Below are 22928 nucleotides of genomic sequence, written 5' to 3' on the forward strand. Positions count from 1 at the left end.
TTGACATGGGAATTAAAAATATGGAGTCTTACCTGGATGAGCTTGTCTCATGTGGTAAGTCACTGGATATGGATGGGATTCTCCACACAACTCGCAGATGGTGTCTTTTTCAGGTCCTCCCACTGCAAGCTGGGCCATCTCACCAAAAAGATTTCCCCTTGGCCTAGTCTCAACCTTTTCTTTTTTCTTTTTCTCCTTTTTAGCTTTCTTGTTATCTTTGTCACTTTCCTTCTTCTTTAACACTGCACAAGAACCAGGACTTGGAAAAATCATGTTTTGGGAAGCTGCTTTAATAGTTGCTAAAGAAATATCTTCCCAGAAAGCTACTAAGTGCTGCAGCGTTAATGGAAGAGGAGATTTGGATTTTATTGTGTGATGACTGGATGTTTCAAAGGAGGTAGTTTCAGTTTTTCCATCCTCACACTTTTCATGCAGAGGTGGTTCTTTCAACATTGAGAGGACTTTGTTTTTATTGATGCTACCCATTTTTGATATATCTGGTCCGTGAGGTGAGATGTTGAACATGTTAAGAGCAGATGATATTTCCAATGAATGTCTATTTTTCAACTTGGTTTCTTTTTCCTCTGCAGGTTGTTGGGTAAGACTGCTTCGTATGGGTGCATGCTCCTTGGACAGTTCTGGATTAAACTTCAAAAAAGATGAGCATGCCATAGCATCATGAACTATTCCTTCATGCCAAAGAAATGCGGCAAATACAGCTCGAGCACATTCTGCAACAGAAGGTGACATTGCTTGCTTGGCAGGCTCTACGGGCTTTGATCCATCTCCTTTGAAAAGGAAGTTGGATTTTTCCTTTTTGGGTCTTGTGTGCCTGCCAGCACATTTACGGCTCACTTTCGGAGATGCTCTCATGTCTTGCTCATCCTTCAGTGGTGCTTTTCCAATGCTGAAATGAACTTTATTAGAACCATCGTCCAGACTTCTGAATTCAGTGTTGTCTTCACAGGTGGTATCTGTAATGCTGTCAGTCTTTAAAGTACTTGAAGTACAGACTTCAACCACCTCACTGTGAAGATTTTCTTGTACGACATGAGGGGAAGGAGCTCTATTTTCAGGTTCTGATACAGGTTTTCCATCTTTTGCAATAATTTTTGGTTTGGGTGAAGTGGACCTCCCCCTTAAGGGTTCTGTTAGTGGCACTTTCTTTTTGCGAAGGGTGTCTGGATCTAATGTGTAAGAATCTGATTTGGAGCGTTCTCGAGGAGGATCAAGCTTTGTTTTTACAGGGGATGAAGCTTTCTGAGGTAGAGCTTTGTCATTGGGTGATGAGGATCGTGGAGAACTAGCACCAGATCTAACGCCTGTAAGTGTCTTTGTCTTTGGAGAGGACGACCGGGTTCCTGGCCCTGGAGATTCAGCTCTCAGACCAGGAGTTGTTCTTCCATCAGTTTTTAGTGTTTGCAAAGTGTTATGATTTGGTGACAAAGACCTGCTGTGTGAGTCTGACCGCAACTTTGCAGCGTCTGATTTCAGCATCAGACACTCACTGGCTGATAAGCTGTCAGTATTTCTGGGTTTCTTCTGCTCGGCAGCAGCTCTGTTCATTCGCACATCAAGCTTGGGTGACCTGCAGTCAGCTCGGTGTTTTGATGACATGTCTGATTTTCCTGCTGGAGAAATCGGTCTAGCAGCTCCTGTGAAATTCATTCGGTCACCTGTGTAATATTTTATAATTGAATTGTTACATGTTGACAGTGACACCTTTAATAATACAAAACAAGGACTAAAGACCCAAACACAAGATAAAGATCAAACACATGCTTCAGTTCACATCAACATGAAAGGAAACGTGAAGGGATCTCTTTCCCCCTAGAATACTTTCAATATATTTCTTTTCCCAAGGATACACAGAAACAAATGTTAGGAAGATTTTACAGAGAAAACACTACTGTGGAGGTATCAAAAGGAGCGTTCACTCTTTCTACAAAACACCAGTAAAAGAAGCGCCATTTCTATCCTTAGGCAAGATTCCAGGAGTTAACTAAGTTTACCACAGTTGCAACAGAAACCAGGGACTATTTATCTATTATCTCAACCTGTGACAGGCTGACTGCAAGAGAAGACTTGCACAGAGATCAAATGTATGGCTAAATTTATTTTCTTTAACACTCAAAAGTCAGGAATTGTAGGAAGTAAACACTGTTAATAAGGCAAATTGGGCAAGAGGCTTGCAAATGCGCTCAAAACTACTCAAATTGATAACCTGAGGAGTCTACTTTCTTAAGACCACAATCTACCCATGTTCTGCTACCACAACACTTTAAACTCCCCCCAAAACAACAAACCCACTTTTTTCAACCTCTAAGTTAAATGACCAGCTCTGGTCAGTGATGTCCTCTTACTTTGATGCACTAATTTATTGTTCCTATGCACATTGACTTTGTACATCTATTAATCTACAGAGCTGTAAGAACTACAGGTAGTTTACTACAAAGTACATCCAAAACAACGATATGCAAAAAGTAGCTTACTAAGGCAATCTGCCTCTAATAATACCTCTGTGAGCCAAGTCTCTCTTGTAGAATGGTATTTTGAAAATTAATTCAAGCAATATGGAAATTACTGGTAAGCAATGCAGCAGTTAATACAGCTGTCCCTCCATAAATCCTAACACTGCAAAATCTTGAGTTGAGTTAAAAGCCTTCTGATTTGGGTGGGTTTTCACTAATTAAACGCGAAAAGTGTTTCCCTAGTAATGCCTGCAGAATGAAGACACAGTACTTAGGAATATTTTACTTTTCTAGATATTATAAGGTTGCTTGCACTTGTCTGGGCAAATTTTGGAAAAGCAATTATTTGTTGAAAAATAAATTTTCAATTAATCAGAGAACTTTGCAAATTCAGGCCTTGATTTCTAATGGGAACAGGACAGACATCACCTTTTATCTAGTACCTTAAATATTAGAAGCTGTGAAATCAGTGTTTACTTTCTTCTGCATTATGGGATCTGAAGCAACTTCTTGCAGTTCTCAGTCACAAACCCTTATACCTATGCTAGAAAATATATAGATGCAATTTGTTCCTACCACTATCTCTCACAGTATAAAAAAAAAAAAAACCCAGAAAATTTTTGAGCAAAATTCAGCAACCCAGATGCTTCCTCAGGTTACAAAAATAGTATTATTTTGCTATTTCCATATTTAAACATCTTACAATAAAATGAACAACAACAGGAAAAAGTGAAGGTAAATACTGGAATATTTAACAAGCTTAAAGGTTAGGATACTCTCCTGCTTTCTCAAGACATGGCAGAAGTTCATACTTTAGAATAAAGTTTTTCTTTTTATAGAAAAGTTCATACTTTCTATATTCAGGAATAATACATCATATGTAAGCAGTAGAATATAATGCAAATATCTCAAGTATTTATCAACCTAATCAATTTCGAGAGTCTAGCCTATTCTTTTTTCTTATGAGTTCTATAATTGTTTTTCACTTGGAGAGGGGAGATGGAATAGGAAGGCAAGAAATAACATGGTACATTGTGGGTTATAAAATGACTGTTCTTGCTAAAAGAAAAAACAAAGAAGTTTCTGAAGTATCAGTCCAAGCATTTGAACCACGCCAGCTTAGTTATTCACCGTTTTTACTGATGAGCTATTTTGAGATGCTTATTTTGTGACAGATTAATTCTGAAATGCAAATTGGAATTACTCATATACACATTTTTCCCAGAAACAAATGAAAAGATTAATTTAAGGTCTTCCAGACGAGAAAACACTTCAGATAGAAACTTTTACAGAATGCCTCTCATAAAAGAGAAAAGTGAAAACACGACAATCGTTTTAGAGGACATAGAACACTTCAAGCCATTCAGCAAAGCATCAGATTTAAAGTACATGAACGATTAGCAAATACCAATGAGGAAAACAATCCAGAACAAAACTGCTTATGAATGGTATAGCCTAAAAGCAGCTTCCAACAACAAAAAAGTATCTTGTTTTTCAAAAAATCCAAAGGTCTGGATTTGCACATATACAGGTAAATAATCCTAATTAGCATTCTAGGGTATCAGCACAAAAAGAAAAATCTCCCAAAGGAAAAACCACGTAATATAGCAAGCTTCTTTGTCTGCAAGCAAAAAAATCCCAGATTTTGTTTCCCGTTTCTTCTTACATACTTCTTTTGCCTATTGTTTGAAAACAGGTGTAATTCAATTAACAGTCACTTTCCTGTTTGCAAAGCAGGGACAGCTAGATTGTGTATCATGGAATTGCTGCAACTCGGGAAGGCAACACTGAATGATTACATCAGATGAGCTCCCAACAAATACCAAACTTGAACATTCGCTTTCAAAACATTATTTTATTACATGAATGAAATGAAAATGAATGGAAGGAGAAAAAAAACAAACCCAAAACATTTTGCAGGTAAAAAAATCTGAATAACCTTGCTATGTTGGCATGCATACCCACCCTTCAGTTTGTGAGAGAGAGATGAAATAGCAGAGGCAGGCCCAGCTACATCACTAGTTTTGTAAATACGCTCACGAGAAGCAAGGCAGCAGGATGGAGTTTCTACAGTGGAAAACAGTTGCACAGAAGCAGCACATATTCAATGGAAAAGCAGCAAAGATAAAAACAAGCATTTCAAATGATATGCATCTTCTTTGTTACATAATTCTGAATGCAGTGTTTAGATTCCTATATTAGTTTTAAATGACAGTAGCTCATAGTAGAACGCAGTAGATCAGCTTCCTTGATCTAAAAATGCTGTGATTTCAGTATGAGTTTCTAGGCCCTAAAAGTGTAATATATGGGGGCTAGCTGATGAGATTTATGGTTTATTACAAAAACCAGGAGTGTCTAGCTTTGAACTGAACCTGGGTTTGAAATGTTAACATTTAATCTGTGAATTCTGTGACTAATTATTTAGAACTTCCATATGGCCTTCCAGGTGATCAATTTACACATTCTTTTGTGACAGTTAGAGAACATCTAAAAATTTGTGTTGGAGTCTCATTAATCACCAGAAAGAATGAAAAAAAAATATATTAAACACATCAAAACCCTCTGTTTTCAAAAGCGATTGCACCTCAATAAAGTTATGTTTTAAAAAACTTCACTTACGGAGTGTGGAGCTCCTCAATACAAGATACATAACTAGCAGTAGATGAGTGTCAACAGTACATACATGAAAAAAGATCTGTATCAGCTCTTAAATTTTGACTTAAGAAAAATTCTGATTCATCCAAGATAATTTCAGTAGAGTCTACTGACACCAAATCTGTTAGAAGTACAGCTCTAAAACAATGAAACTTGGAGAGAAATAATAGGGACTTTTTGTTTCAGTCTATCATTTTATTTTTCTAATTTTTCTACTTTTTTCTGGTTTTAATTCTAATTCCTATTCCTTGCTTTGGAAAAAAGAAAGGTAAAAGTCTTACTGAAGTAATAATTGTAAAGAAAATGTGTATGTTAGAAGACATTCTGTTTTAGATACACCCTTTCGTACAAACTAAGGCAGTTGTATTGAAAATACGTAATTTCAATTCCTACACTAACTAAGACATCGTTTTGTTCTGGTACTACATTTACTAACTTGTGCACATGAACATACTAACCCTGATATCTTATGCAATGAGCTATGGTTTTAGAGACTTTACAATGAGAAGGTATTCATATATTTGAAGTAAGAATTTAATTCTTTAAAAAAATAAACTAATCTTTAAGTTCTCAACACAGCATTAACACCAGTATTACCTACTGCTGATACCTACAAATGATTTGGAGAGATCCAATAGTAACTATATAACTTCTGAGTAACAGGATGTCACTGTCAATTTTTAAAGGTAAAAGGCAGACAAACATTAGGAGCACAAAATAGCAGTAGAGGCAAACCTAAAAATGTCAGTTCGATACACTAGCATCCCACTCTATGAATAACTAAAGAAATCTTTACTAAATCCACTTTCATGAACGCACATTTATACTTCATTCTTTCACTCTGTGTCTGAGAATACTTACATTTTATAATGTTGTAACCTAGCGTAGACCAATGTACTACTACTATTACATTCCAAGGGGACTGTGGTTGAAGAGTATGACAATCTACATGTACCCAGGATAACTGGTTAGCCTCAGGGACCAACATTTTAATCGGGACTCCCTCTTTTTGAAACATCCTCAAAAACTACAAAGACTTGAAATACAAGGCAGGCAAGGCCTGTCTCATGAGCCATTCAAATGTGACAGTGTTCCTTTAGTAATGCTCTTTCCTTCAACATGGAAATAGCTCCAGCTTGAAAAGCTACACAATATGGAGACATTAGAGGCAATTCAATTTCTATGGCAGGATGCAGTTTTTTAACAGCTGGACCTACTTCATCTGAGGAAAGCTAGGAAGCAAGACATACAACTAACTGGTTCATGTGAGTTTTCTTTAAACAAACGCTGTAACAAACACGCAAAATGTCACTGGAAAATGGAGTTAAGATCAAGTTTCTTCTGAAATGCCACTGCTTTTCTGCATCACGATGAAGGAAAGCACTGACCTGCCTTTGCTGTGTTGCCTAAGCAATGGATGCCTCTTCAAAAACAATGTATTCTTTCATTCACTGTTTCTGACACAGAAGCTACAGTACAGCTGTTAGTTGAATTTCCTCAAGCACTGCAATCAATTTATCTCTTTTCACATCCTGAAAATGCCAAATGTCATTCTGACACCAGGACTAAGACTTTGTAAAAATTATTTTTCCATGAATACCAGAATGCACTAAAGAAAAAAGAAGTCTGAATATTAAAAAGAGAGAAAAGTATTCGATACAGTTGAAGTAGGGGAATGAGTGAATGAATGAAAGCAAAAGCTGAACTATGGTATCATAAGAAAAATATTAGCAATATTCTATACCGAAGGTGGGGTTTGGAACACCAATGCTTGAGCCACTTAAGTTTACTAACTGAAAGAATCATTCCTGTGCTGGAAGGGTAGATAAAAAAAAGAATTCTATGTTTTCTAATTTGTGACTACAACTTTGAAGAGTGATAAGAGACAATTATTTCTAAAAAAAAAACGCTTGACACAATTTCTACTCTTCCTCCAACCTTTACCATACCACCCCCCCAAAGATGGTTTTGGGTTGACCTGAACAAATGTATGTTCCTATGTATCCTTGCCTATAGAATCTGGAGAGTCTAGGTTATGAGACCATTTAATTTAGCTCAAATGTTTAGGAATGATGCTTTGGCAATATGCAGCACCTGAAAAAACAGCCAGAGCAGTTGTCATTGGTTTAACTGATGATTAAGTCATTTCAGCACAACACAGAAGAGATCACCATTGCCTGGTTGAGAAGATTCTCTCCCTGCATTTTACTGAAACACTACCAAGAAAGGTTATGTGGTCCATGTGTGCACTGGTCTTTTGTGCCCCCTCTACAGTTTTAGAAAATGCACAGAGAAGCACTGTGGTTTTAAGTGCAATTTAACCAGCACCTAGATGGGAAAGGAACAAAACCAAAAAGAAACTGATTGCACAACAAGGGATGTATCAAGGAACTCCTGGATGGATGGTTGGACTGCAGCTCTGCAGCATGGATTGGAAAGGAAGCAGCCCGACAGGACACTGTATTGAACGGCACCTCAGCACTGCAGCTTCTGCCTGGACCAGGAGGCAGTACCTCAAGCAAGCTGCCAGGGCTGCACTGGAAGAGGGTGAACATACCAGAAGTTACAGGGATCCAAAGCTTTTTCAGCCCAGAAACCCATTTCTCATTTGCAGTTTCAACTCAGGTGTGAGGAAACACGGCATAAAGGTCTAACACTGGTGACTGCAAAGTCTCACACTTCCCTCCTCAACTTCAGAGGTCAACAGCCAATCGTCACATTTTGGCAACTGATGCTGGGACAACATGCCAAGATCCTGTTACCCACACTTGCCACATCTAGGGAGATTTATGACCCAGCACATATTGCTGAAGGTTGAGAAACAAGATCTTCCATGACCCTCTAGGCTTCCACACTTCCCCTACACTCAGAACTCAAACAGAAATTTGAGTCTTCTATGCTTTTAACAAAGTTCATTGACAAATAAATCAAGCAACCAGTAACGATCTTGTGGCTATGGGAGGTTGCAGTTACAAGCAAATCTGTTACTGATGATTTTACAAACTTCTCAGAAGTAAGCATAAGCAGGTTGCAGTAATTGCAGCCTGTTTTGGTCAAATACTCAAGGAAGAAACATACATAAACTTGTGATCTTAATGGAAAAAAAATTCTTGCTAAGGCTCCAAGGCAATACAAATGTTCTTGTACTCCATGCAGGTTTTGCCAGCTCTTCTACCTTTTCTGAACTTTTAGTTGCATACAAGACTGACAAAGAATTAAAATAAATGGCAAGAGTACCTTAATTTTATCTGTCCCTGGGAAAAAGAAAACTCTCTCTTGTACAACCATGTCTGAAAATTAGCCAAGAATTAAGCAGGAAAGAACAATCATCCATTCCCAGAGTTATAGCAAGTGACACAAAACTGAGTAACAGAGTTTTCCCTTTTGATTTTTATAATATCCCTTCTGCAACAAATTCTTTGATGTAACACAGAGCACTGTCGTTACTTATTTATGATGTGAAAGGAAAAACAGAGACACTTTTTATTTCTTCAAGCATTGTATCTCAGGTAGCAACTGTCCCAAACTGTAGTATTTCTGAAAAAAAATAACCAGACACTGTGCTGGAGGATAAAAGGTTGTGATAAGCCCTTTCCCTCTTCCTTAAATGAATTTGCAAACCAAACCTCAAGGACAGAAAAACCTCCTAAAACTTACCTACAAACACTTCTAAGGAAAACTATAATCTGTCACCAGCACAAGGTATGTTTATATCAGATCAATATTTTCCTTCCTATTATAAAAATCTAAATTAAGGAATTCTAGAGGGCATTCAGCAGGATCCTAACTTTTCTCAGAATTACGCTTCCAAACAAAATTTCTCCCCAGGGGTAGAGATATCTGAGGAAGAACAGAAAATACAAACAGTAGACTGAAGTATTTAGGCTGACTTGCAATCAAGATTGGTATTTAGCATATAACCTCTGAAGACATGGAAATCTAGGCTGGCACAACTTCTTTCAACTATTAGACAGACTATCATTAGTCCATTTAATGTAACAGTATATTGACTATAAACATTCATTTTAATTTTAAAATCTAACTTTACTGCAGGAAGCACTTAAGGATGGAGCACATAATTTAAAACAAACTCAGCATGTCTAGGGAAAAAATTTAATTGACTTGATATGGACTCTTAGGATATGTTGCTTAATGGATTTAAGTTTTGATTACATGTTTGGTAACAGGAGGTTATAAAGTGATTAAGAAATAATGAATTAAAATTGCATACTTAAAATGAGTTCCTGTTACTGTTCTATTTTAACTGCATCAGACTACTAAATGAACAAGTATATGGATATACTCTTACAGGCCTCCCTGACAATATGTTGAATTTGGATAAACTTGCAAATGGAGGATTAACAAGTTTGCAATAGTCTAAGGAAGTTTAAAGAGGAAATTTTCTCCCATATTATTCTTAAATTTTGTGAAAACAAAAATGTTACTGTTTCTCTCCTTTGTGAGTAATTTACATTATCTGCATTAAACCTAACACTGGATAATAAACTTTTTGAAAAAAAACGTCCTTGTATCAAATCACAGTCAGTGCACCAGTATTACCAGTTCAGGTCCACAATTTCTGCCCTTCTGAAAGGGCAAATAACCAGATTGATTGAGAACTTATACTAAGCCAAGGTCCCAAATCAGACATAAATTTGAAGCATTTTTCTAGTTTCATCATTTTTTTATTTGGTAGACCACCAGAGCTGCCCTGATACCTGACAAAAAAGGGCTTCTGTTTGAATTGGATCCTTATTAAAAAAACAAAACATGGCTGCAGCTTACTGAGTACAGATTATCTACATCTCTTACAGAAATCTATTGAGCAAGATCTTGTTGGGCAATCAAAAATGCTCTATTTGTCTTCATACAATATAGGTCTAAATGCTAAAGGACAAATCATCTGAAATGCGAAATAAGACAATTATGTTAATTTGTGATGCAAAGCTGAATAACTGACTTTACCTCTCTGAACAAGGGAAAAAAACACCTAAAAGTGATGGGAAAGAATGAATGTTTGACAAATTCTCAATGAGTGTGCACTGATGCCATTGCAATCAGCTGTTTTATCTGAGTAGGTTTTGGAATATTCTGCTTTCAGGAAGGCAATATAAGTCCAGCAAAACTATGGAAGATCGCAGTCAATATTTTGGACAGTCCTTGTAGAAGTGGATTAGAAATTTTAATCTAGCTCTCACATGAAGGATTTCACTGTCACTTCAATAGTATTCCTGTGACCCATGCTATAACTGTTCTGCATATAAGAGAGAATTTAGTGCAGTATCAGTTATCCATCATGAATGCTGAGCTTTTCGTTTTCATTAATCAAAACCAAAACAGTTTCCTGTCCTCCCATTAGTAATCAGGTTGGCTGGTATTCACCTCAAGGAGCAAACTTTCATGTCCATGCCAATCCTATGAGCACCCAACAGAAAACTAACAAAACATTTCTTATGAGCAGTGCCAAGTTGTTCCCACTGTCCAGCTACATCCCTAAAGTTAGGAGCAATGACAAAAATAGGAGTTTAGGAGGTAAGACAAGTTAATACCTATGAACTTACTGCAGTGCATTTTTGATGTTAAAAGAATTATCAACAGTTTTTACTATATGAAATATTTACCTTAATTACAAACCAGAGTTGCATAAAATATTGGAAATGCACTTTCATGACTTGTCTACAGTGAAGAACACACACAAAACCAAAATATTGTCAATATAAAAGTTAAAGTTGAACAAGTATACTTCTTTGGGAGCATTACCTCACATGCTTCTGAATAATGAAAAACTTAAAAAAACAAAACCAGAAAGGTGCACTGTGGGATGATTAGTAGCTGGTAAGCAACTGAGAACAGCAATGTCAAAGCTGCAGAAACGGACTGATGAGGCAGGTAATGCTGACAAACTTACTCTGAAGCTGTGGCTGAGGCTGCTGGAAGGAAAGGGGCTGTCCGAACACAAATGGACTGTGGACAAGGGAAGAGGGAGGTTTTGCAGCTTGATCAAAGATGGAAGGAGCTGGGAGATTTGGCCGTGACTGAATGGAATTCAGTATGGCACTCAGTTGGTCACCTGTAGTGGGCAAAACAGTCAAAACTACAACCTGTTACCTGTCATTCTCCAGAAAGGCAGAGTAAATTGGTACTCAAAGTTTAAATGATGATAATAGAGAAAAGCTCATGAATCTCATTTAGCCACATTCAACTCTGGTTGTGGCTAAACATAAAAATGTCACTTCACACATGGCAATAAAATTACTGTTTTTAAAGGATCATGGATATTCTACTGCAATTATTTTAAACACTTCAAAATAGAGATTTATATTTGCCTTGCTAAAAAATGAAGAGCAGCCAAAGAAAAAACCAGAAATCCCTAGCATTTACAATAATACACACATGCAACAGTACATGCAGAAAAAAGATTAGAAAAACTGATGAAAAGGGAAAGCTAACATGTAATTAGCCTTTGGCAAATGTATTTCTGTGCCAGTGTTTTGGTAAATATTTGCTCATTTTTGCAAATATTTTTGAAAGTATTCTGTCAAAGCTGCTTTTTGAGGTCAAATTGAAGGTAATTTAAAAAACCCCTAAGTACCATAAAAGAACTGAAACTGGTTTTCTGAAGAACTACCTACATTTGTTGCGAGGCAAATGAAGGCCTTCAAAAAACTAGCATGTTAAAAACAAGAGTTTTAATTTCTGAATGCCAATTTTCAAAAAACTCTCTGTGAGCATTAGAAATACATGATGCCTCAGTAAGAAGGCCACACCATGTTGTAACTTGAAGTATACTTAGTAAAATGAGGTAGGAGACACCATGAATTTGAGAGCATCTCAGATTTGAACCATCACCAGGCAAATCATAACAATGTCACTTTATTCTGCGAATTCCTGTAATTTTGACAGCATTGTAGAAAACCTAGTAAAAAAATTTAGCAGCTAACACAATTTGCAGCTCAGAAATTTACAACATTTTGGGATTATTATCAACTGTCTTTTTAAAGAATTAGAGAGAGACCAGTGGATGTATCAAACCCAGTAGTTTGATAAGAACTCCTAAGTTAATTTATTTTCTTGGTATTTGAGTTAAAAAATAAGACAAAAATACCAGAAAATAGCTGGAATGCCCTTCTAAATTATCTTCTACAGGAATCAATAAATCAATTTTATTTCACTGTTTTGGACGTAGCATACCTAAAAACTACTGGAGTCTGTACGTCAGCAGGAATCACTCCTACCTTAAAAACCTAGAAGTGATTGAACAACCTGGTTTAGGGGGGTTTGGACCTAGATGATCTCTAAGGTCCCTTCTAACTCTAGCCATTCTGTGATTTACGTGTTCAACAAACTATTATTCTTAAATGCAACATGCCTAATTCCTAAAATGAGTAATTATTTTAAAGGGAAGAACATCTGAGAAGAGGTTGAAAGTCATCTGCCACAATAATCAAATATGGAGTCGGTAGGGCAAATCATGAGGAATATTAAAAACTTGCCTGTAACACAGAAAGCTGGAAGAGAGAAGACATAGCTAAATCAAACAGATTCATTGTGGGAGTCATGTCTTCTGTCTTGCAGATAATACTGTAAACACAGATCTATTATGGGGATCTTTACATTTGATCAGTCATTTTGAAACACTCTTGGATGGGACGGAATTTTCGTCAGTACTGGGGCATCCCTATAGAAGTACTTTTAACAAACAAGCCCCTCCAAAAGAAGTGCTTAATTTAGAAATTCCCCTAAGAGATTGTGCTTGTGCCTTCCATTTCTTATTTTTTACAAATCTCAAAGCTTCTTAGTCCTGAGAATACAGAAAGACTGCATATAAAGTAATGGTACAGCTGAAGAATTCTCTTTTTGGGAAAGAAAGACCATTATTCTTTCAATATAGTTGCCAACAACTCTCCACTTTTGGGCAATTCAGAAGGAAATACAGTACACAAAATGAATAAAGTCATGTAGCTGAGTTGTTCATTCACACTTAACATCACAACTTCAGGGGACGCTGAGAAAATAATGCATACAAAATGGTATGGAATTCAATGCCAGGAGTAGCCTCCAAACTTTCTGTAACTATTATCCCAAAGAAACACCTTTGAAAATGCCTAAGATATAGTAAAGAAAATCACAATGTCTTCAGAAATCAGAATGCCTTTTAACATAGCATATTCATCTCTAAGATTTTACCTTTGGACAAAACAGAAGAAAAAAATTGTTGTCTTAATATGTATCTGCAGAAAAAAGAGCAGATAGTATTTTTGCACTATTACACAACTGACATTGAGAGACAAACTGTAATACTGCCTCACATCTTAAATACTTCCACTTTTGTGATTCCACCATTACTCTGAAATGAGTATGGATGAACTGGGAAAAGAAGGTTTAAAGGCTCTGTAAAACAAAAGGAAAATGCTTATCCCACCTTTGTCCACAAAAGAGGGTTTCCTATAACAATGCATGGACACATATGAACCACTCTCTACACAGTAAACCACTGTAAAATGATATAAAACTATTTCATGTCGTGACATTAACAGACTAGACTATTTAGGAATAATTATTTTCCTAATCTTCTCTCCTTTAAAATAAGTTTTAAGTTATTTTACTTAGGAGACCACAAAGAAATATATGCTGGTGTTAAAAATCACATAGCACACCTCAGGCCCCTATTTGTAGTGGCATAGAGTATAGCAATATAAGAATACAATGACAGAGCTCCAGGGTTCAGGAATATTTCTCAAGAATATCTGTCTCAATGAAAGTCCCTTCTGTATTAATAAATCTGCTAGAACTAATCAAGAAATTAACAGAAAACATGCAGATTGAGTTTCTTTTGATGGCTTTTATATGTGTATTTAGATCTTGCCAACAAAATAAACTATGATTAAAAGAAACAATTATTTTATATCAGTAAAATTAACTAGATTTTATTTATTACCCAGCAGTTGTAACTGGTATCCATGCGATTCAAAGGTAACTTCAGTTTTATAATTTTTTTTTTTAAAACTTCACAACAAATTTTAAATGGCATGTTTTATCTTGTCGACCCATTAAAGGCAGTTAAATTGCCAAGACAGATGAAAAATGTTTCTGGACTTTTTAAAACGCATGCTTTCTAAATCAAATACTTTTCTAATCTTGTTTTACAAGTATGTATTTTTCAGTTTTGTGTCTACCACTATAGAAATCCACAACTAACTTCCAAATCTTCAGTCATTCTTTTTATACAGAATACTTAGACTGAGTGAAACTAAAGCAGAGGAAAAAGCAGTTTTAACGCTTTGCAATTCATTGTACTACCGCTTTAGAGAAGACCTGTGGTGCCTAAAAAAGCAGAAATGAGTAATAAAATATAAGCAAAGTTAAGATAAACATAATTTTTAAAATTATGAGTGTAAAAACATACCTTTGTTATTTCCAAGGCCATAATCAAACCCTTGTCCATTACTACAGCTTGTCCCCTTACTGAAAGCTTGTATTGAAAAAGGACTTGGGGGAGGAGTCTGCACATTTTGGTCTAGAAGGACTTGCTCTGTAAAAAAACCACATCACTTCAGAGTTAGACCCCTTAGTAATTGATTTACATTAGAAAGATGAGTCACAAAGAAAAAGAGTGATATTTATTCCCACTGATAGCACTCTTCCCCTTGACTAAATTATCTTCAAATAACCCCGTATCTGTTCTTCAGACCTCATGCTCTAATAATATAAAGACAGCGGACTTAATACCATGTAGACTGTTTTTTGTTTGACAGAGTTGTTGCCAGCTTTGCCATTAATGACACTTGTTTTTTTCCAGTAACATCACTCCATTCAGCAGTGTTTCTTCTTTGGACAGCAATTGTTAAAATCCCTTTGACAAAGCAAGGTGGAGAAAGGATAGTCTTCAGAATAGCAAACTCGGAGCCAAAAAACATTTAATTGTGGCTACCCGCAATAGTTCATGGGACACAAGACATTTTTTGTGACAGATTTATTTGTATCTGTAAATGAGTACTATAATTTTGCTTTCTGTATGACACTAAAGCAACCTCCAATGCAAACCAACCTGCAGTATTTAATAATATTAGAACAACAGTAGAACTAAAATAAATGAGACAGAATCCACTTGACTATTTAGATTTACAGAGAAATTATTGACTTAACATGGTAAAAAATACCATTTCAACTGATGATATGTAAGGAAGTATTTAGAAGAAATATCCTAAATGCAGGTTTAAAAACTTGATCTGGGACCTTGAAAATTTTTTTTTCTCGTAAATGAACTAAAATTAACATGGATTAAATAATAATAAAAAAATCACAAGTCTTCTAAAAGTAATTTTTAAGAAATTACATTTCAGGACAAAACTACATTCCAGAGTGCAAGCCTCACATAACACATATTCAAGCAAAAAAAAAAAAATTATGAGGGAGAAAGCTGGAAATTCAAACTCAGTTTATAAAAGAAAGTATCTAGAATTTTCTCAATCACAGTCTACTCTAGATCTTGCTCTAGTATTTTAACTGTATACCTCCCTACAGACCTAGCTATTCAGCATGACTTTTGCCTTGTCTCTGACAGAAATCCTACTTCATTATGGGAATTTAATTATAATTTTATTAAATAATGAAAATACGAATGTAATGTGAAGGATGGTGCTATTTATGGATAAAAAATATACACTTGCAAATCTAGCTGGAGCTCCTCCAGATCCTTATTATTTCCCCCTAGCAAAAGTATTGAAACTGATGATAAATTATTTCTAAATAATTTCATGGCAAGTAAAAACGACCCATTTAAAATAAACTTCAGACACAGCTTAAGCCCATTAACTTTTACACGGCACTGAGGTGGACCAGGAACATAAACCAGATTGTAAAATGTCAGTAACTGCACTGATAACTGCTTAAACTGCTTTAGATAGATGCACAAGAGACATCCATCTTCACCCTACCCATAAAAAGAGACTAATCTAGAAAAGACTAAATACAGGTATATTGAGGCATGGGATTCATATCAGGAAGTTTCTAAGATGGTATTCCTATGAGCTGCATTGCAAAAATCCTACTATAGAGTTTTGTCCTCAAAGCCTGGAGCTCACATTTCTGTGTTTCTGTGAGAGCAATGATATACACAAAGATGTCCTTCAGTAACAGTACACAAGTATCAAGAATATGAAGACACACCTTCAAACAAGGGTCTTGTTTAAATTCTTCCTGATTTGGGAATTCTTTCTTAAAGCACACATATACTTTGAGAAATTTAAGACAATATGAAATGATAGATCAATTACTGAAGATGAAAACACTACTTAAAAATGCAAGATTCTGTCAAGTTACTTAAATGCATTTCTCAAAATAAGCACTCTGGAATGGAAATTTTTGCACACTGCTTAATTTATTACTTTCAGAGAAATGATTTTCTACTGGAAAAGCAAACAACCCCATACAAAAATAGAAAATAATGACTTTATCATCCCTACTATTGAATAGATGTCCTTCCAACAATAAGGTACTGTTCCAATTCACAATCATTTAGTTTCCAGAATCTACTTGGGCACTTCAAGCACCTCAGAACTTGACATTATCAGACACAACTAAAAATAGAAAAGCTATAACCTCTAAAAAAGTGTTTGAAGTATTAGGTAAACACTTACATATTTTATAAAAAGCCCTTTGTTATTTCCTTTCTGTGCAGAAGGTTTTATACCTGAAAATCAAGCTGCAACAGTCTACAGAAAACACTTATGTATTAGCAAGGAATTACTTTGTTCTAATACAGTAATATGATGATAATTTTAAAGTATCTATGTGTGAAATGAATTTCAGCACCGAATGTCAAAACCAGAAAAATGGCAAAGAGTCTTTTAAAATGAACCAAGAGGAGGCTGACAATTAAGTGTGACCTAAAAACACAAGCAGATTACGACTGCTGAGGTCAAAGCTTTTCAGGTAGACACATTTTGGAAAACAGATGCATAAAAATTAACCCCACAGCTAAAAGAAAACAGATGGTTAAAATTATTTTCCATAACAGTAACTGGTACAGAAGAAATCATACAGAAATATTTTAACTGTTCTTTTAAAAAGTCATTTAAAGAATGTTTATAAACAACTTGCAAAGTCTGACTGTGCAACATAACTCAAATGAAAATGCATAAGCTAATGTTATACCTGTTCAAAACTCAGATTCTTCTTTATTTCTCCTGTTTAGATTGCTTATTTTTTTCTAAGTTAACTTAAAAATATAAAACAAAACAACCACTTGCCATCTTCATGTCGGAGGTACTGGTTTCCACCTCTGTCTCTAGCTAATGACCAAGCCTCGCCTTCATCACTTTCACAGAACTCTACCATGCTGTTCTTATCCATTTGCACCCACGTACCTTCTGAATTAGTCACCTGATGCACACACATAAAAAAGCAAAATTTATTGGCTTCTCAAATAATTCAGTAGCATGATTCAGCAACTACTTATAGTATCTGGAAAACACATTATATTCCAATCTTTCTATTATGAAGTAAATGGTTAAAAAAAAAAAGTTTCTTAAATTAAGGCCACAGGCTGAGGCAGACTGAGGTACCAAACCTATTTATGGCATATTTACATTTAGGAATAATTCCAAAAATTTTAGACCCATTTATGCTCAGAACAAGCAAAACACCAACACCACAACTTTAGAAAATCCACATAAGCCTAAATAAAAACTTGAGAGAAATAGTCACCAAGATGTACCTTCTAATCGATGGTGGCAACAGTAGAATTATAATACCAAGATATACACGAAAGGTTTTTGTATTAGTTTTGTTCCTGATATTATATTTAGGAAATAGCATGACACACTTCATCCTTAAGCCCTTCTTAGCCATAAAACACCACAACTGGGCAACCCAGAACAATAACAATAGCTCAGCAATTAAACAAATTAATACAGTCAGTACAGAGAAACAGGAATTTGTTAAATGGTTAAGTCCTAGGAAAACATTTTGTCAATGAAACAGAATTCTTTCAAAGAATATGACAAAAAAGCAGATCAAGAAACACAGTTTTGTAAGGAATACTGTAACAGAAATATATAAGCAAGCACATGTAACTGCAGTTCAACTTTAACATCATTCCAATCAGTGCAAAAAGGCAAAAGACATGACTGCATTAGTACTTATAATAAAAACCAAGTTCAAAGGTCAGTATTTATCATGAGGAGAGAAAAAGCAAACCTGTACAGAAGCAGATTCTTTTGTTGCGTTTACTACTGTTATATACTGGTATCTATGAAGACATGAACTGAAGCTACAAGGATCCGTACCTCGCCCACTGCCTTGACTTTGTTTCCCAGAACTAACATTCCAATTGGGATACCTCTAAGGTTAGGGCAGCTTCTGATGTTGTGACCTGATGGGCCAGTCTTCACTACCTTGTACACTCCAGGTCCACCTCGAAGGAATGGCATGTCTTGTTCTTGCATCACTGCTTCCTGTGGGCAGTGTGAATTTAGGTCTTTGAAAAAATCATCAGCATTAGACCTAGAATCCTGAGAAATAAAAAAAAAAAAAAAAAAAAGGCAAAACAGAAAAGAATACAACCTATTAATACCACCTTTAAACTACTGAGATAAGAAATACTTAAAGACTACAAAAGGTAAATTTCGAAGCTAAAAGAGATCCTAGTTACATTGCTAACTTTAGTGTGTAGTGCTAAACAACTAACTACTACTAAATTGCACATTATTTGAATTACTCCTGACATTACTCCTAAAGCAAAAGTGGTATAAATGTAACCATTTATATAAAAATAATAGCTCATACCTAACATTAGATACAAATTATTTAATCTAACTGCTTCCACTAAACCTTCATCCTTGCTGACATTTCTCAGAATACACATTCATTTCTCCTGCTCTATTTGTTAAATTTTGTTAAAGTCTGGGGCTATGTAAAGGGAATTTGAGTATTATCTCTCTCCATACGACATGATGCTTTTTTTGATTTCATATTTAGAATATATTGTTAATTTAGAGTTAAGGCAAAATTATGACAAAGAGGAACAGCAATACCACAGACTTTTAAATGCACATGTAAGTATTACTGTGTATTTATTGTTTCCACAATGACAATAAAGAGGGCCTGCAAATTTATTTCACCTCATACTATTTGACGATGAAATATATATCCAAACCTGAAGTAAAGGTTCAAGGTTTTTTCAAAGAAAACACTTTGACTTTCTTACCAAGAAAGTGGGAGTTACTAAAAGAAGAGAAAAATTAGCATAGACTTTTCAGCAAGCCACAGCTTAACTAAAAGGTTTTTGTACAAAAAAAATACAAGGGATGGAAGTAACAGATGTGCATTTAATTCAGAAGAATGTGAGGAGGAGAAGCAAGTTTATTATACTGAAAGTCATAGGTGCTTTTAAAGGAACATCTGAAAGTTATAAACTACATAATGTCCTACTGGATGAAGCCAGTGGTTCACCTCATTCAGTCTACTGCGTTCAGCAACAGGAGATGCTCTTTAGAAGCAGCATAAAAACGTTTATTAGTGGCCTGTCCCTTATATACCAACAGCACTTAAAACCTTTTTATTATGGATGTTAAAGGGTACACCCTAACTTCTTTAGTGTTTATTTATTAATCTGATTTCTCTAAATTTAATTTCTTCTGAATATGCTGATACTTTCCGCCTTGACAATCTCCTGTTAAAACACCTTCCAGGAGTTCACTCCCTGCTGTGAGAAAGAATACTTTCTTTTGTCAGATTTAAACCAAACTTCTGCTTATGTTATCTCCTTTTAAATGGATGCAATTTCCTCTGATCTCTTTAATTATCATGCTTTCAGCTTTTTTAGGTATGGAAGTCTGTGCAATATGTCCAGACTAATGCAGCAGTTTTTTCAAGAGTCCTTTATACAAAAATGATTCTGTTACATAAATATGTAACTTACAAAGCAAGTTAATGCAAGCTGAGGTAAACTGGTGTGAGGAAAAAAAAAAAGACAATTTAAACATAGTTTAGATCTTGATATAACAAAGTCTGCTATTCTGGGGAAAAATAATCAGTGGACAAACAAGTTTTAAAATCTCTAAAACAAAATGCACAACATATCATCTTCATTACAAAGTTCATACAAGAAAAATCCACCTCAAAACATTACAGAACTGATATTAAGACAAACACTTCTACAGTCAATATAAACAACTTAACTGTACATAACATAACTTGTCCCTAGAACTACATAATTTAAAAAAACATTAAGAATGGGCAGAGTATTTATTAAGTATCTGTGGCATTATTCATACAAATATCATCTCATTAGATGTGGAAACTTCATGTGGAGCCTCCGATAAAATTTTACCAGTAAATTCTGCACTAAAGGACAATGAAAGGCTTTATTATGTTACTAGGCCACCTCTCTGAATTTCTAATTTGGTTGGTTAAAAAAAGAGAGTGCTACTCATGAATTAATAAAAATTCAATAAACTGCCCTGATATTTTTTCTCATTTTAGAGACACAGATACAGCACTGAAGGCAAATCTGCTATTTCCTATTAAAAAATTCACAGTAAAACAGACTTCAAAGAATACTTAGCATAAAGTTGAGTCATAAGGTGCATTCTGAAAACACGAGATACAGTGTGACTGTTCCTGTAATTTAACTCACCTTAGGGGGTAAAGCTTTGGAAGTCCATGAAAAAAAGTCCAAATCCCTTACTCCTTGGCTAGCATTAAAGACATTCTGAGCAACAAAGTTTGAAAAAAAAAGACATATATCAACAAAGAAATGGGAACAAAGAAATACTGGAGGAAGAAGTTCAAGGTACTATAATGCAAACTTTCTCCTCAAGTAAATTTACTGGTAGAATGTTTTGCAAAAGGGGAAAGTTATGTTTTCCTGAACAAGTCACCTGAGTCCATTGCTCACCATGGCAAATCATCCATTACACAGAAACAGTTCAGTATGTCAAAAGCTCAAAATGGATGTAGTGTGTCATGCCATTTACTGAAATTAAGAGCCAGACATCTCTTAAAAAGCTTGAGACTCCATGCACAGAGAAATCTCATTTCTGTTACAAAGAAAGGTAGCTGGTCCCATCACAAACCAGTTTTCCAGCAAGACAGTCTCCTATTCTGAAAGATGATTTCAACCAGTGCAGAACAAGTGCACATGGAATTTAAGTCACCCAGTCAGAAACAAGGAGAAGCAGAAGGGCTAAGCTCACTGTTGCTGAAAGCAGTTCACTTCACAGAATGATTTCACCAGTTTTCACATCAAAATCATACTTTTTACCAGAGCCAAAAATTTCAGTGCTATATGGAGAACAATTGCTAAGATTTCATTTGTTTTGTAAAACATAAATGCATTTACTAGTTTGTTATGAATAATCATAAACCAAATACAGCTGCCAGAGAGACATCACTCATTTTATAACCAATTGCCCACACTACAGAAATAAGCACTGCTATTCTGTTTCATTTTTCCTCCCACAAAACAGTGAGAACAGCATTTTTTAATCACTGGGAAACATGAAAAAGAAGCCATCTTTTCTCCATAAGATAGTTTGTACTCATTGCAAAGAAATTTTCACTGTTCCTGTCAAATGAAAGAATAGTGTACATATATACCAATACTAATAATTGTATTTTTGATGGAATCCCTTTGACAAAGCACCCGTTTCATCTATATGAACAGAAGTATCAAAATCTAATTCCCTATCCCATCCTGCTATGGGAACCAAATGAAATCCCTGCTCAGTAGCCACATTAAAATTGAACAAAAGCTAAGGCAGTAAATCCTTTCAGGCAGAAACAAGTACAAAACACCCACAGCATGCCTCATCTGTATTCCTTGAAAAAGCACTAACATGCTAGCAAATCCAAGCTTTTATCACACGATAGAAGCAAATAATCTACTATGTACTGCTTGCAAACATCAAGTTTCAGTAATACAAATTATCTGCCATTTTGACAAAGAGAGGGAAATTCTCAAAACACCAGCATTTCTTTAGAATTGAGAACCTTCACCCAGAATTGAAGGAGGTAGCAATGCACTAGTGATATATGCTCCAGGGCACTGGGGAAGGTGAGGAGGGTGTTAGATAGGAAGATTAGCAAAGTAAAGGCTTATCAATTTGGCATGAAACTATGGAACTATAAAAAAGTCTACATTTGCCTAATGAGTGTACTTCCTAGGCATCCAACCTACTTAAACTGTCTATTACTTTGCAGCCTATCTCCTTTTCTCTAATGCATTTCCACTGAGAAACATGGACGATCCATACCTAAAATATTTAGGTATCATTTCAAAGATCTATTTTTCTACATCGTAGAGCTCTATGTGTAAAACAAACAGGGGAAACTAACAGCAGTAAGTGGGGCCATGCTGGCTTAGAAACACCAAGAAGATCAAACTAGAAGCTCTCCTTTGCTCTGGGAGCTTAAGAACTTCCTGGCTATTACAGCACTGCACACCAGTTTAGATGAATAGATCAGGCATCTATTTGAGAACTAAGTTTTCATTCTGGAGAAATTACTAGATAGAAGCTTTGTATTTAGTCCTTATGCTACCATCTGCAGATTTAGTTAATGCTTTCCTTCAAGACTTTATCTTCCAAGACCTAAAGCTAATTTTAGAAATTCATACTTTTCCCAATAAATTTTAAGTTTCGGAGATCTAAAAAAAAATTTAATTTGTTTTGCCACAAAAAAAATCATCAGACTATTAGTAAGTATTTAAAGTCTCAGTCATTATTTTTTCAAAACTAAAGCTGATCTTAAACAGCCATCTTGACATTTTATCCAGCATGGTTTTACTCTCCAATTGCT

General features: G+C 35.4%; 1 protein-coding gene across 1 annotated transcript in view; it reads right to left on the reverse strand.

The window, feature by feature from the left end:
- Nucleotides 1–22928, reverse strand: part of MYCBP2 (MYC binding protein 2) — a 382709-nt gene that overhangs the window by 29642 nt on the left and 330139 nt on the right. The window contains 4 exon segments of the mRNA XM_032099995.1: nucleotides 33–1676; nucleotides 14533–14658; nucleotides 17378–17510; nucleotides 18416–18640. Of these exon segments, the coding sequence (XP_031955886.1) occupies nucleotides 33–1676; nucleotides 14533–14658; nucleotides 17378–17510; nucleotides 18416–18640 (2128 nt within the window).

The sequence above is a fragment of the Corvus moneduloides genome, chromosome 2 (genome assembly GCF_009650955.1).
Source record: "Corvus moneduloides isolate bCorMon1 chromosome 2, bCorMon1.pri, whole genome shotgun sequence".
NCBI lineage: Eukaryota > Metazoa > Chordata > Aves > Passeriformes > Corvidae > Corvus > Corvus moneduloides.